This window comes from Notolepis coatsorum, assembly GCF_963971535.1.
Source record: "Notolepis coatsorum genome assembly, chromosome: 1".
Classification (NCBI taxonomy): Eukaryota; Metazoa; Chordata; class Actinopteri; order Aulopiformes; family Paralepididae; genus Notolepis; species Notolepis coatsorum.
In genome coordinates this window covers 71,942,229-71,959,184 of record NC_140165.1, presented here as the reverse complement: position 1 = coordinate 71,959,184, position 16,956 = coordinate 71,942,229, and the positions used below count along the sequence as shown (strand labels likewise).

Genomic DNA, 16,956 nt, shown 5'->3' with positions numbered 1-16,956 from the left:
TTGGTACTCAGCACATGGTACACGGTGGCACAGTGGTGTAGTGGTTAACACTGTCTCCCCCTAGTGGCACGGTGGTGTAGTGGTTAACACTGTCTCCCCCTAGTGGCACGGTGGTGTAGTGGTTAACACTGTCTCCCCCTAGTGGCACGGTGGTGTAGTGGTTAACACTGTCGCCTCACAGCTAGAAGGTCCAGGGTTCGATTCCCGCTTGGGGACCAGGTTTCCATGATGCCAGGTACTCAGGTTCCCAGGCCTTTCTGTGTGGAGTTTGCATGTTCTCCCTGTGCTCGCAAGGGTCCCCCCCCCCCCCCCCCATAATAATAATAATAATAATCTTTATTTATATAGCACCTTTCATACACGGAGTGCAGCTCAAAGTGCTTAACAGAGCAAAGAAATAAAAACACAACATTTTACAATAAAGCAATAAAAAAATTAAAAAAAAAGTAAGGAAAAGAAAAGCAGGATTTTAAGACCAGCAAAACATGATTAAGAAAATAGCTAAAAACTAAAGCATAAATGACAACAGGCATTTTAAAATCAGCTAAAAGCAAGAGTATAAAAATATGTCTTGAGCTGTGCTTTAAAGCTATCCACAGAGGCTGCCTGTTTTATATGTAGTGGGAGATTATTCCACGCCGTCGGCCCATAGAAACAAAAGGCTGCTTCGCTATATTTTTTATATTTCATTGTAGGCACTTCGAGCAGGTCCGCACTAGAGGACCTGAGGGGGCGGTTTGGAACATATCTATGTAAGCAGTCGCAGAGATAAGATGGTGCCAGACCATTAAGAGCTTTAAAAACAAGCAGGAGAATTTTAAAATCAATCCTAAAGACAACCGGGAGCCAATGCAGTGAAGCTAAAACTGGAGTAATATGTTCCCTCATCTTAGTTCTAGTTAAAATTCTGGCTGCCGAATTTTGGACAAGTTGTAATCTGTCAGTTGTTTTCTTTGGAAGGCCAGAATAAAGTGCATTACAATAATCAAGCCGAGAGAAAACAAAAGCGTGGATTAGCGTTTTTGCATCATCCAGGGACACATAGGCTCTAATTCGTGCAATATTTCTAAGATGAAAGAAGGCAATCTTCGTAACATGATTAATGTGTGTATTAAAATTCAATTCAGAATCAATAATAACCCCCAGGTTCTTTACTGCAGTGTTATTTTCTACGTCCAGGTTACCCAGTCTACTTTTTATCAGTTCTCTCTGCTCACTAGACCCCACTATGAGAACTTCTGTCTTATCCTCATTTAGCTTGAGAAAATTCTCACTCATCCAGCCTTTTATGCTGGACAAACAGGTCAACAACGGGTCTAGAGCACAGGGCTCGTCTGGAGCTACGGAGAGGTAAAGCTGGGTATCATCAGCATATAAATGGAAGTTAACTCTATGATAAGAGAAACCCAATGGAAAAACATGCACAACAGGTGACGAAGACGGGCAGGAGCACTTGGATTGGTCACCGGGGCGCGGCCCCTCGCCGACGCCCCTATCTGCTCCCGGCTGCCCTTGGGGGGGAAAGGACGACTACATGGGTCAAGTGTAGCCTACATGGCTCGCAAACAAGCCAAAGACACTCTCAACAATAGTCGCACAAGAGCTGCAAAAGTAAAAGCACAACAAGACTACACCACGGCAGACAAGCGGGTAAAAAGGAGCATCAAGAACGACAAAAAACAATTCATCAACAACCTGGCAACTCAAGCAGAAGAAGCAGCAGCTCAACACAACATGAAGGAACTCTACGACATCACAAGGAAACTGGCTAATAAACGCAAAACTCCGGACAGACCAATATTAGACAAAGAAGGAAAAACACTCACAAAGCAAGAGGCTCAGCTGAAGAGATGGGCAGAACATTTCAGAGACATACTGAACAGACCCAAACCGACAGCGCTAGCCAACATCCATCCAGCGGTACACTCCCTACCGGTCAACACCAACAAGCCCAATAAACAAGAAATAAAAAAGGCCATTCAAAAACTGAAAAACAATAAAGCACCAGGACCTGACGGAATACCCCCAGAGGCCATAAAAGCAGACCCAGAAATGGCAACAACACTACTCCACAAACTCTTTGGACAGATCTGGGATGAAGAAAAGGTGCCAAGCGACTGGGCAGAGGGATACCTGGTGAAGCTCCCCAAAAAAGGCAACCCGAAGGACTGTAACAACTACAGGGGCATCATGCTCACATCTGTGCCAGGGAAGATTTTGAGCAGGATCATCCTGGAAAGACTGTCCAAAGAAGTGGACAAAGAATTCCGAGAAGAACAAGCAGGTTTCCGACAGGACAGATCATGTACAGATCACATTGCCACCCTCCGCATTATCATAGAACAGACCCTGGAATGGAACACATCTCTCCACCTCACATTCATCGACTTCCACAAAGCATTCGACAGTCTAGACAGAGACACTATATGGAAACTCATGGCACATTACGGTATCCCAACGAAGTTCATAACCATCATCCAACACCTGTACCTACAATCATCCTGCAGAGTAATACACAACGGCCAGCTCACAGACAGCTTTACAGTAGAGACAGGAGTCAGACAGACTGTCCCCTTTCCTCTTTCTTCTGGCAGTCGACTGGATCATGAAACAAACCACAGCCGAACAAAATCTGGGCATTCAGTGGACAATGTGGTCTCAATTAGAGGATTTAGACTTTGCCGACGACATAGTCCTCCTCTCACACACACAAACACAAATGCAGACCAAACTCACAAAACTTGCCACAATTGCAGCTACCACAGGACTACACATCAATAAAGCAAAAACAAAGGAGATGAAGATGAACCACAATTTAGAAGATGCCGTACAACTGGACGGAGAAGCACTGGACGAGGTGGACACCTTCACATACCTGGGAAGCATCGTGGGGAAGGACGGAGGTAGCGACAAAGACATCAAAGCAAGAATAGGGAAGGCAAGAACAGCATTTTTAATACTGAAGCAAACATGGAATTCAAACCACATCTCCACAAAGACCAAACTCCGCATCTTCAACACCAATGTCAAATCAGTTCTATTATACAGAGCAGAAACATGGAGAACAACAAAAGCAACCTCAAACAAACTGCAAACCTTCATAAACAGATGTTTACGACAGATCCTGGGAATCTACTGGCCAAACACCATCACAAACGAACAGCTCTGGCAAACCACTCAACAAGAACCACTTGAAACCCTAATCAAACGCAGGAAATGGGGCTGGATTGGACACACTCTGAGAAAACCATCCTCCAACACAACCAGGCAGGCCTTAACCTGGAACCCACAGGGGAAGAGAAAGCCAGGAAGACCCAGAAACAGCTGGAGAAGGTCTGTCGAGGCGGATATCAAGGAAGAAAGAACATCATGGAAGGAAGCAGAGAAAATCGCCCAACACCGAACCAGCTGGAGAGATTTCATGAATGACCTATGCTCCCCAAAGAGCAAAAGGGTTTAAGTAAGTAAGTAAGTTAGTAGCTACTCAAGTAAAGGTATTGCTAAGAATCTTTGAAATAAGTCTTATAAGTATTTTAAGTATTTTTACCTAAAAGAAAATCCCACTACAGTAAGTACAGTAAATGTAATCTGTTACCTCCTGAAGGTCCTCACCTGGGCCAGCAGGGTGTTGTTCCAGCGGAGGTCACAGTCCACCACAGCAGCAGGTAGGGTCTGGGTTCTGGTGCCGGTGACGTTAGGCTCAGTCATCAGGCGGCCCAGAGAGCCGTTCACCCGCTGGATACGAGACCTCAGGCGGCAAGACCACGTCTAGACACAAGACATGTTTTGTTTATTTATTTTTTTACCCAGGGACCATGCACATTAATGAACATTTTCAGTTTCCACATCAATGTAAATGTGCCAGAATTAGCTAATGAGCTAGTTTCCATCTGTAGTCCCTGCCTGCATGTCTTTATGGTGTGGGAGGAAACTGGAGTACCCAGAGGAAACCCACGCGAACACAGGGAGAACATGCAAACTCCACACAGAAAGGCCCCCTGCTGGGGTTCAAACCCAGGACCTTCTTGCTGTGAGGCAGCAGTGCTAACCACTGAACCTTCTTGCTGTGAGGCAGCAGTGCTAACCACTGAACCAGGACCTTCTTGCTGTGAGGCAGCAGTGCTAACCACTGAACCAGGACCTTCTTGTTGTGAGGCAGCAGTGCTAACCACTGAACCATGACCTTCTTGCTGTGAGGCAGCAGTGCTAACTACTGAACCAGGACCTTCTTGTTGTGAGGCAGCAGTGCTAACCACTGAACCAGGACCTTCTTGCTGTGAGGCAGCAGTGATAACCACTGAACCAGGACCTTCTTGTTGTGAGGCAGCAGTGCTAACCACTGAACCAGGACCTTCTTGTTGTGAGGCAGCAGTGCTAACCACTGAACCAGGACCTTCTTGCTGTGAGGCAGCAGTGCTAACCACTGAACCAGGACCTTCTAGCTGTGAGGCAGCAGTGCTAACCACTGAACCAGGACCTTCTTGCTGTGAGGCAGCAGTGCTAACCACTGAACCAGGACCTTCTTGTTGTGAGGCAGCAGTGCTAACCACTGAACCAGGACCTTCTTGTTGTGAGGCAGCAGTGCTAACCACTGAACCAGGACCTTCTTGCTGTGAGGCAGCAGTGCTAACCACTGAACCAGGACCTTCTTGTTGTGAGGCAGCAGTGCTAACCACTGAACCAGGACCTTCTTGCTGTGAGGCAGCAGTGCTAACCACTGAACCATGACCTTCTTGTTGTGAGGCAGCAGTGCTAACCACTGAACCAGGACCTTCTTGCTGTGAGGCAGCAGTGCTAACCACTGAACCAGGACCTTCTTGCTGTGAGGCAGCAGTGCTAACCACTGAACCAGGACCTTCTTGTTGTGAGGCAGCAGTGCTAACCACTGAACCAGGACCTTCTTGCTGTGAGGCAGCAGTACTAACCACTGAACCAGGACCTTCGTGCTGTGAGGCAGCAGTGCTAACCACTGAACCAGGGCCTTCTTGCTGTGAGGCAGCAGTGCTAACCACTGAACCAGGACCTTCTTGCTGTGACGCAGCAGTGTTAACCACTGAACCAGGACCTTCTTGCTGTGAGGCAGCAGTGCTAACCACTGAACCAGGACCTTCTTGTTGTGAGGCAGCAGTGCTAACCACTGAACCAGGACCTTCTTGTTGTGATGCAGCAGTACTAACCACTGAACCAGGACCTTCTTGCTGTGAGGCAGCAGTACTAACCACTGAACCAGGACCTTCTTGCTGTGAGGCAGCAATGCTAACCACTGAACCAGGACCTTCTTGTTGTGAGGCAGCAGTGATAACCATTGAACCAGGACCTTCTTGCTGTGAGGCAGCAGTGCTGACCACTGAACCAGAACCTTTGTGCTGTGAGGCAGCAGTGCTAACCACTGAACCAGGACCTTCTTGCTGTGAGGCAGCAGTGCTAACCACTGAACCAGGACCTTCTTGCTGTGAGGCAGCAGTGCTAACCACTGAACCAGGACCTTCTTGTTGTGAGGCAGCAGTGCTAACCACTGAACCAGGACCTTCTTGTTGTGAGGCAGCAGTGATAACCACTGAACCAGGACCTTCTTACTGTGAGGCAGCAGTGCTAACCACTGAACCAGGACCTTCCTGCTGTGAGGCAGCAGTGATAACCACTGAACCAGGACCTTCTAGCTGTGAGGCAGCAGTGCTGCTAACCACTATGCCACCGTACCACCCTTGATCCACGTGACATGATCCACATCACAGTACAGTACAGTACATTATCACATTCAACTTGAAACTATGATGAAACAAATACCACATTCTCCATCATGGTAGTCCTCTGTCAACATGTTCATAATGTTTATCTGTCAACGTGTTTATAATGTTTGTCTGTCAACGTGTTTATAATGTTTGTCTGTCAACGTGTTTGTAATGTTTGTCTGTCAACATGTTTGTAATGTTTGTCTGTCAACATGTTTGTAATGTTTGTCTGTCAACATGTTTATCTGTCAACATGTTTATAATGTTTGTCTGTCAACAACTTCATGTTTCAAGTTTCTTTATTAGTTGTCATACAGAAATACAGAATACTTTTGCATGAAATGCTTCTGTCTGTTTTGCTCCTGAGAGTGTGCTAGATAAAATAAAAAGATAGTATAAAATAAGTATAATATAGGTATAAAATAGAAAGTCAAGTACGTAAACAAGTGTAAACCAAACAAAAATGTTCAATATACATATATACAGTATATGTACAGTCTACAATGCAGATACAGTACAGTGTAGAAATGGTGAGGTATAGCTTAGCTTGTGGTGCCACCTTGTGGTGGTGAGGTGCAATGAGGTGCACTGAGGTATGAGATTGATGTGCAGATCTCCTTACCAATAAAAGTGTGTTAGTGTCTAAAGTGGGTAAAGTGGGTGCTACAGTGTGTTGTTTATTTAAATTGAGTGTGTGCTGTGGATGTGTGTGCTGTGGGTGTGTTTGATGGTTTGTTATTGTTCATTGAGCATCCTGATGGCCTGGGGATAGAAGCTCCTTCTGAGTCTCTCTCCAACCCCAACCTGACCTCCAGCCCCCATACCTCTGTCTCAACTACCAGCCTGACCTCCAGCCCCCATACCGCTGTCTCAACTACCAACCTGACCTCCAGCCCCCATACCTCTGTCTCAACTACCAACCTGACCTCCAGCCCCATACCTCTGTCTCAACTACCAACCCCAAACTGACCTCCAGCCCCCATACCTCTGTCTCAACTACCAACCTGACCTCCAGCCCCATACCTCTGTCTCAACTACCAACCTGACCTCCAGCCCCATACCTCTGTCTCAACTACCAACCTGACCTCCAGCCCCATACCTCTGTCACAACTACCAACCCCAGGCTGACCTCCAGCCCCTATACCTCTGTCTCAACTACCAACCCCAAACTGACCTCCAGCCCCCATACCTCTGTCTCAACTACCAACCTGACCTCCAGCCACATACCTCTGTCTCAACTACCAACCTGACCTCCAGCCCCCATACCTCTGTCTCAACTACCAACCTGACCTCCAGCCCCATACCTCTGTCTCAACTACCAACCCCAAACTGACCTCCAGCCCCCATACCTCTGTCTCAACTACCAACCTGACCTCCAGCCCCATACCTCTGTCTCAACTACCAACCTGACCTCCAGCCCCATACCTCTGTCTCAACTACGAACCTGACCTCCAGCCCCATACCTCTGTCTCAACTACCAACCCCAGGCTGACCTCCAGCCCCTATACCTCTGTCTCAACTACCAACCCCAAACTGACCTCCAGCCCCCATACCTCTGTCTCAACTACCAACCTGACCTCCAGCCCCATACCTCTGTCTCAACTACCAACCTGACCTCCAGCCCTCATACCTCTGTCTCAACTACCAACCTGACCTCCAGCCCCATACCTCTGTCTCAACTACCAACCCCAGGCTGACCTCCAGCCCCTATACCTCTGTCTCAACTACCAACCCCAACCTGACCTCCAGCCCCCATACCTCTGTCTCAACTACCAACCTGACCTCCAGCCCCCATAACTCTGTCTCAACTACCAACCTGACCTCCAGCCCCCATACCTCTGTCTCAACTACCAGCCTGACCTCCAGCCCCATACCTCTGTCTCAACTACCAACCTGACCTCCAGCCCCATACCTCTGTCTCAACTACCAACCTGACCTCCAGGCCCCATACCTCTGTCTCAACTACCAACCTGACCTCCAGGCCCCATACCTCTGTCTCAACTACCAACCTGACCTCCAGCCCCCATACCTCTGTCTCAACTACCAACCTGACCTCCAGCCCCATACCTCTGTCTCAACTACCAACCTGACCTCCAGGCCCCATACCTCTGTCTCAACTACCAACCTGACCTCCAGCCCCCATACCTCTGTCTCAACTACCAACCTGACCTCCAGCCCCATACCTCTGTCTCAACTACCAACCTGACCTCCAGGCCCCATACCTCTGTCTCAACTACCAACCTGACCTCCAGCCCCCATACCTCTGTCTCAACTACCAACCCCAAGCTGACCTCCAGCCCCTATACCTCTGTCTCAACTACCAGCCTGACCTCCAGCCCCCATACCTCTGTCTCAACTACCAACCTGACCTCCAGCCCCATACCTCTGTCTCAACTACCAACCTGACCTCCAGGCCCCATACCTCTGTCTCAACTACCAGCCTGACCTCCAGCCCCCATACCTCTGTCTCAACTACCAAACTGACCTCCAGCCCCCATACCTCTGTCTCAACTACCAACCTGACCTACAGCCCCATACCTCTGTCTCAACTACCAACCTGACCTCCAGCCCCCATACCTCTGTCTCAACTACCAACCTGACCTCCAGGCCCCATACCTCTGTCTCAACTACCAGCCTGACCTCCAGCCCCATACCTCTGTCTCAACTACCAACCTGACCTCCAGCCCCATACCTCTGTCTCAACTACCAGCCTGACCTCCAGCCCCATACCTCTGTCTCAACTACCAACCTGACCTCCAGCCCCCATACCTCTGTCTCAACTACCAACCTGACCTCCAGCCCCCATACCTCTGTCTCAACTACCAACCTGACCTCCAGCCCGCATACCTCTGTCTCAACTACCAACCTGACCTCCAGCCCCATACCTCTGTCTCAACTACCAACCTGACCTCCAGCCCCATACCTCTGTCTCAACTACCAGCCTGACCTCCAGCCCCATACCTCTGTCTCAACTACCAACCTGACCTCCAGCCCCCATACCTCTGTCTCAACTCCAATCCCTCCCTTGGCCTCAAAGCTGGTCTGCCGGGTCCAGTTCTCCTCCAGCTGGGTACGGTACCAGAGACGAGCCTGTTCCAGAACCTCCAGACCGAACCACAAAGAGTCCTTCTCCCTCTCCAGGTCCTTCAGACGCTTAATCTGCAACAACAGGAATACAATAAGGTCAGTGGGTTTCATTCACCAACATTGCCATAAGATTTCTCTTAGAGGGGAGCTCCCGTAGCTCACCGCATATCTCGGCGCTATTTCTGCGTTGGGGAAAAACCGTGCTCGTCACGGATCTGGGGGACACAAGTTCGATTCCTGGACCCGCCGTCATTTCTCAGAATGTCTTCCCCTGCTCTACATCCCATTTTCAACCTGTTTCTGTCGGTCATGCTTGACCAGAAAAGCGATAAACGCTAAAAAATAAAGTTTAAAAAAAAAAGGATTTCTCTTAGGGCAACCATCTTGGAACCACCTGAGACGAACTCGCAGACAATTACACCCGGATTCACCAACGTGTGGAGAGGCTGTCTTATGTGGCCAAAACGATCCCAGCTGGGATGCCCACAATGAGGAATGTCACTCATTGACATTGGGTATGAATTTCTTATCTGGGTAAGAGTGCTCTCGACCACTCTTAGAATTTGGTCTTGCCGAAGAGAAAAGCAAAAATAAGAAAAGATTGCTGAATCCCTGGTAAGAACCAAATAAGAAGAAATGCTAGTTAAGAACGAAAGCTGTTCTTATATCACTTCGTGAATAAGGCCCATTGAATTGTCACTAATTAAAAATCCTCCAATTCAGGCAGTATTAGGCAATACAGATTTGGAAAAGATTATAAACAGCATGCAAAACTCATGGATACAATTTCAATTGGAATTCTGTCAAGAGAGGAATATCAATTCCAAGATAAACTAAGAATAATCAGATGGTGTGACTCCAGTTTTACCATCAGAATCAGAATCAGAAAGGTCTTTAAGTAGTTTACACATACAAGGAATTTGATTTGAACATTTTTGGTGCAACATTAACAGACAGACAATTACGGTAGATTTCAGATGAGGAACGATACAGGAATAGTACAGGAACGTTACAGGAATAGTACAGGAACGATACAGGAATAGTACAGGAACGATACAGGAATAGTACAGGAACGATACAGGAATAGTACAGGAACAATACAGGAACGATACAGGAACAATACAGGAACGATACAGGAATAGTACAGGAACGATACAGGAATAGTACAGGAACGATACAGATACGATACAGGAATAGTACAGGAATGATACAGGAACGATACAGGAACGATACAGGAATAGTACAGGAACGATACAGGAACGATACAGGAACGATACAGGAATGATACAGAAATGATACAGGTACGATACAGGAATAGTACAGGAACGATACAGGAATAGTACAGGTATGATACAGGAATAGTACAGGTACGATACAGGAATAGTACAGGAACGATACAGGAACGATACAGGAACGATACATGAATGATACAGGAATGATACAGGAACGATACAGGAATAGTACAGGAACGATACAGGAACGATACAGGAACGATACAGGAATGATACAGGAATAGTACATGAACGATACAGGAATAGTACAGGAACGGCGGTTAACCTTCTGTAGTGTGGTAGTGAATTAACCTTCTGTAGTGTGGTAGTGAAAGGTTAACCTTCTGTAGTGTGGTAGTGAAAGGTTAACCTTCTGTAGTGTGGTATGGAAGGGGTTAACCTTCTATAGTGTGGTAGTGAAGGGGTTAATCTTCTGTGGTGTGGTAGTGAAGGGGTTAACCTTCTGTAGTGTGGTAGTGAAAGGGTTAACCTTCTGTAGTGTGGTAGGGAAGGGGTTAACCTTCTATAGTGTGGTAGTGAAGGGGTTAACCTTCTGTAGTGTGATAGTGAAAGGCTAACCTTCTATAGTGTGGTAGTGAAGGGGTTAACCTTTTGTAGTGTGGTAGTGAAAAGGTTAACCTTCTGTAGTGAAAGGTTAACCTTCTGTAGTGTGGTAGTGAAAGGTTAACCGTCTGTAGTGTGGTAGTGAAAGGTTAACGATATACTGGCTATATGAGTACTGGCTGAGCGTCCCGCTCTTAAGCCTATCGAGATATACCTCATCTCATGTACCTATTGTACTCCATCACGAATAAAAACCAGTACACCCACACCTGCCGGGTCCCGCCTCTATGGAGGCGTAGCCTATAAGACAGTAGGCATGGTCACCAATACACTCTTCCTCGCCAAAATCTCGTTTCCAGTAAAAGACCCCTCAAGGGGACTCAGGGCCGCTTAAGAGCGGGACGCTCAGCCAGTACTCATATAACTAGGTTATATACATAACCTATCGTTATATATCGTACTTGGCTTATCGCGTCCCGCTCTTAAGCCTATCGAGATATGGGTTAGAGCGGACGCGAGGCCCGACCAATGTACCCCCTGAGGACCCGTAAGCCCACATCAAGGGGTTTGGGGAGTCCTGTCACCCCATCCTTCCTAACGAAGGGGGGGGGGGCGCAGTCAACTCCACCGGAGTGCGAGCAAGGAGGAACTAGAACCCCTTGAACACACAGCACAGGCGGAACCACATGTGACTTAACACACTGTGGCCCATACCCACACACTCCTGCTACCCTACCAAAGGACGGGAAGCAGGAAAGGCCACAGACCCCAGAACCGCCTGGGAGACAGAATCCCCGGTCATGTCCATGAGGTAAAACCTTACAAAGGGGCCCGGGGAGGACCATGAAGCTGCAGCACAGATGTCCTCCACCGAAGCCCCACCCAGGAGAGCGGCAGAGGCAGCCACCCCACGAGTGGAGTGCGCCCTGACGCCCCCAGGGGGATCCTGCCCAGCCAACGTGTAGCAATGCCCTCGCACAACCAATGGGACAGGCGCTGTTTCGACAGTGCCTTACCGGCACGAGAACCACCGTGACAGACAAAAAGCTGGTCGGTAACCCTGAAGTCCTGAGTACGGCTGAGGTAAATTCCCAAAGCACGGACCGGACATGACAGGTGAAGGCCCGCATCTAACTCACTAGTGTGAGGAGGAGGACGAAACGCCTGAACCACAATATCCCGGGAGCGGAAGGAACTCCGGATATTCAAGTCAAGTCAAGTCAAGTCAAGAGTTTTATTTGTCACGGCATACGAGTATACAATGAAATGCGGGTGGTCTTGCCCGCAACGATGTGCAATACAGTGGTACAACATATAATAGAATCCAATACAAAAACATTGTGCAATAACAGGTAACAGGTAACCGGTAACATGGTGTGACATCTCGGTATTTGTACATAGTTATTTACAGAGCATATAGGACATGCTAGGTAGCTTTGGTAGTGCAATACACTGTAACTGTTGCTAATACTAATTTAAAGTGGCCTTTCCTTTTGGCAATAAGTGTGGGTGTGTGCGGCATGAGTGTGTGCCCGCTCATGTTAAAGTGTTAAAGTGGCTGCTAGTGTGTGAGCATGCACAGCGTGCGTGTCGTGTGTGTGCTCATGTGTGCTTATGTGTGGATAGTTCAGTGTTCTGTGGTACTCAATGTTCATTGTTCAAGACTCTGATGGCCTGGGGGAAGAAGCTGAGCCGAAGCCTCTCTGTCCTAGTAGCTGGGGTTCGCAGGCGTCTGCCTGACCTCAGCAGCTGGAACAGGCTGTTATTGGGGTGATGGAGGTCTTTCATTATTCTGCAGGCTCTGGATTTGCACCTCTTATTGTATAGAACCTGCAGGGGAGGTAGTGCAATACCCAATATTCTTAGGCATGAAAGCAGGAGTAGGTCGCAGAGTGGCACCGCAATCGGCCCGAAAAGACAGGCACTCTGGACGTACCGAAAGAGCACAGAGCTCACTCACGCATTTAGCGGAGGTGACAGCCAGCAGGAACGCGGTCTTGAAGGACAGCTGTCCCAACGGCGCCTGCTCGAGCGGCTCAAACGGGGCCAAGGACAACCGACCGAGGACCAATTGAAGATCCCAAGTCGGAGCCAAAGAGCGTTGCACCGGCTTAACGCGTCGAGCGCCAAGCAGGAAACGCTTCACAAGAGGGTGGCTGAACAAGACAGTCCCCTCAAACCCCTCATGATAGGAGGATATAGCCGCCGCATATACCCTCACCGTCGAAGCCGACAGTCTACCAAGGAGAGACTGGAGATAACTCAGGACAGTATCCAGGGGGCAGGAGACTGGGTCCCAGCCCCCCGCCTTACTCCACTCTTGGAACATACGCCATCTGCCCGTGTAAAGCGCGACAGTGGAGGGAGCATGTGCATTCCGGACGGTATCAACCACAGAAGGGTCCATCCTCTCCAGACTCACCCTCCCACCAGCCACACCAACAGGCGTTGGCCCAACATCGGGTACTGGAACAGTGACCCGTTGTGCTGTGAGAGGGCCGTCGCCGACCAAGGAATAACCCAAGGAGGAGCGACCAGAAGCTGGATCAAGACCGGGAACCACACTGCCGTGCCCCGGTCCGGCGTGACCAGGATCACCGTCCTGCGCTCCCTCCGTATCCGCTCCAACAGCTGACCCAACAGCTGTACAGGAGGAAAGGCGTACAGAAGACCGGGCGGCCATGGAAAGGTCGAGAAGGCATCCACCCCCAAGGGGGGATGATCTGCTCGACTGACCGAGAACCACAAGGGGCACTTGTGAGAGTGTCGGCTCGCAAACAGATCTACCGAGGCCTCCCCGAACCGATCCCAGATCTGTCTGACTATGTCGGGCGGAGTTCCCACCCGTTGCGACGAGGACCGCCCCGAGACATCATATCCGCGCCCATATTCTCTGCACCAGGAATGTGGAGCGCCCTCAGACTGCGCAGCCTGCGAGATGCCCATAGCCAAAGTTCGACCGCCGCCCGGTGCAGGTGGATGGAACGAGTCCCACCCTGCCTGTTGATATACGCCGCTGCCGTCACACTGTCTGTCCTGACCAAAACGTGCTCGCCTACCACCAGGTGGTCGAACCGTTTGAGGACCAGGAGGACCGCCTACAATTCCAACACATTGATGTGCGGGGCAGATGGGCCAGCATCAACCGCCGTCCAGCTGCCCCCCACTGCGTGGGTCCGACACGTCCCTCCCCAACCCGTGAGAGAGGCGTCGGTGAAGACCGCGACGTGTGAGCGCCTGCTGCCCATGGGGACCCCAATGGTGAGGATACCCAGCCTCCTCCAATGGGCGAGATCTCCCCATATCGACAAAGGAACCGTCAACCGTTTCCATTTGTCCCTCACCGGATCTATTCTCATAGAGAAAAACCACCTCTGTATCCTCCTCATGAAGAGGAGGCCAAGAGGAACCACCGTGTGAGCAGATGCCATAATACCGAGCAGACGCATCACTTGCAGCGCCGTGACCGTCCCTCCCAGACGGAAACCCCAGAGCGCGCGAATGATAGACACCCAGCGCTGCTCCGAGAGGGTTACAATCATGGGCCTTGACCTCAACGTCAAACCCAAGTACTCCACCTGTTGACTGGGAAGAGGTGTACTCTACTTCCAATTCACAGCAAAACCCAGCCTGGTGAGGAATTCCACCACCAGCCTGGTATGAGACCTGGCAACCTCCTCCGAACGACTGAGGAGTAGAATGTCATCGAGATAGAATAGAACCCGTATCCCCCGACGACGTAGAGGCTCCAGTGCAGTCGCCACGCACTTGGTGAATGTGCGGGGAGCCAGAGAATAGCCGAACGGCATCCTCTGGTACTCGTACGCTACGCCCTGAAACAGGAACCGTAGGAACTTCCTGTGAGGAGGGAAAATCGGGATGTGAAAATACGCATCCTTCAGGTCTATGGAGGTGAACCAGTCTCCCCTTCTGACAGCAAGCAGAAGGAGTTTGACGGTCAACATCCTGAACGGTCTCGCTACAATCATACGATTGAACGCGGACAGATCCAGTATAGGTCTGACCCCCCCTGTTTTCTTGGGTACCAGAAAATAACGGGAGTAGACGCCTGACATCGCGTCCTCTCTCGGAACCACGACAACGGCCTGCTTCGCCAACAGAGATTGGATCTCGTCGGCCAGGGCTGTCACTGCTTCTGACCCTGACAATAGGGTCGGCACCAAACCTGAGAACGGAGGGTGGGGTTGTGCGAACTGCAACACAAGCCCCTCCCTCAATGTTCTCTCTATCCACCCCTCCAAACGGCATTCTTGTCGCCATATGTGAAAATAATCCCACAGCGCACCCGCCGTCAACTGACGCTGGGCCGTTAGGAACAGTAGATAGTTGGCCCGGTCCCTCCCGCTGTGCGAGGCACCCAAGGGGGGACCCCGACAGAAAGGGCCGGTTTGATACGGAGGAAGCTGTCATCAAACTGGTTGACACACACCCCCCCCCTGAACACCCCTCTAGCGCATGCTGAGGAGTTGTTCCGCAGCTAGACACACAAGGCATGAGGACCCCATGGGCTCCTACACGCCGAAGCCCTGCAGTGATATTGCTACCACCCAAATCACGCTCGCCTCTTCTTTGCAGACCACTGCCGCTCTCACGGGAGTGGGAGGCATCAGCGCGATACCCCGCCTGGCGAAGGCGAGGCCGGGGTAACCCTTGCTGTGCATTCAACAGAAGAGGCCTCGAGTCCCCCTGCTGACCACCGTAGCTAGTGGCAGCTGTAACACCAGGCTCATCCATCACACAACGTGTGGTGCAGGAGCCACGCGACAGCACAACATTCTCACGGACAGACCCAGGCTCAGCCATCAACTGGGTGTCAGCCCCTGTCCCCATGAGAAGTGAAGAATGGGGCCGCATGCGCTTCAAAGAAGGTTCGCGGCCCGCAGCCAAAGGAGAACAATCAGAGCCCCGCTTCCGTGGGTAACAGAGAGAGGTTTGAACGGGGAGCGGGCTGCTCGCGGCAAAGTGACGACGGCTTGTTTTATCCAAGCCGAATTCACCCAAAATGGCCGATCCCTCGGCCGCCAAGGCTGTCGGCCTTGTAGAACCCTGTTGACTCTCCGCCCAGGGCACCACTGGCGGGGGAAACATGGCCGCCTGTCGAGGATCTCGCCACAGTCGTTGACGAGACCGTGCTCCCACCTCTGGCTGCACAGCGTGAGGCGGTGTAGGACCCAGATCAACAACCGCCTGCGCCTCCACAGAACGACCAAAAAGACTTTCCGTGGAAAAAGGAGTCGTGAGGAGAGAAAACCTATCCTCTTCCCCAAGAGGAGAGTGCTACAACCAAACATGCCTAACAACAACGTTGATAGCATCCTAATCCTCCCCGCAGTTATAGCTTGCGACTGAGTCAAGATCTCTATAACACCACAAACATGCAACATGTTTACAATGTCGGCTGGGCCCATAGCCCTACTACCCGACGCCAATGTGGATAGGAAACTAGCCAGCTGAGCCATAACACTGGCCACCGCTACAAACCATCCTGCAGCAGTATACCACTCATCCGTCCATACTGCCACCCTCCGAGCCGATTCGCTCTCAAGCATCGGCCGGGTGGGACATCGTTCATCCCCGCCGGGGCACAGGAACAAAGCTACCTGGCTATGTAGCCACGGTACACCCGGCCTGCACCCTGTTGTTAGCCCGTTTACCCGTAAAAAAGGTAAATAGGACTCAGCGAAACCCCCCACATTAGCAACCGACTGACCTTCATCAATGAAGCGGGCAAGAGGAGGGAAAAGCGGCAATGTCCTGCGGCGGGGATTATTAGAACAACGACCCATTTCAGCGTAAACATTAGCATTAGCAGTAGTAGCATGAGTAGCATTAGCGTTAGCAGCGTGCTCCAGGATCGCCAGGAAAACGTCCACTGCAGTGGAACGTTCACCAAGCCACCCTGGCCCTGGCGCCGAAACATACTCCACAGCATTACCAATACCAACATTGATGCCTGATGACACAGGGCCTACCTTTGTACAAGCCGGCTCGATAGCCAAACCTTGTACGCTGCCCCTTGGTCTGCTGCCGTCAGACGAGGAAACATCAACACAGGCCCGACGTGTCGCTGAAACATGCCTCGAAGATGCCAGGGGTAAGCAAACCTTTGGTAAGCTTTCAACATTACGCAATTTCTCTAATCTTTTCATAACAACTAGTTAACATAAGGTGCACTGCATCCGTTATGATGGAAACGAAAATAGAGGAAGAGTGTTTGGTGACCAGGCCCACTGTCTTATAGGCTACGCCTTCATAGGGGCGGGACCCGGCAGGTGTAGGTG

The 16,956-nt window shown here is 50.4% G+C and overlaps 1 protein-coding gene across 2 annotated transcripts in view; it reads right to left on the bottom strand.

Moving 5' to 3' along the window:
- The window catches only part of sapcd1 (suppressor APC domain containing 1), an 88,458-nt gene that overhangs the window by 21,649 nt on the left and 49,853 nt on the right, over positions 1-16,956 (bottom strand). Inside the window, exons 2-3 of one of the 2 annotated variants that reach the window (XM_084321222.1) lie at positions 8,733-8,891; positions 3,596-3,768 (exon numbers count right to left, since the gene is read on the bottom strand). In XM_084321222.1, the coding sequence (XP_084177348.1) occupies positions 3,596-3,768; positions 8,733-8,891 (332 nt within the window). The remainder of the gene's footprint in view (positions 1-3,595; positions 3,769-8,732; positions 8,892-16,956) is intronic. The other variant, XM_084321221.1, reaches the window with a different exon arrangement.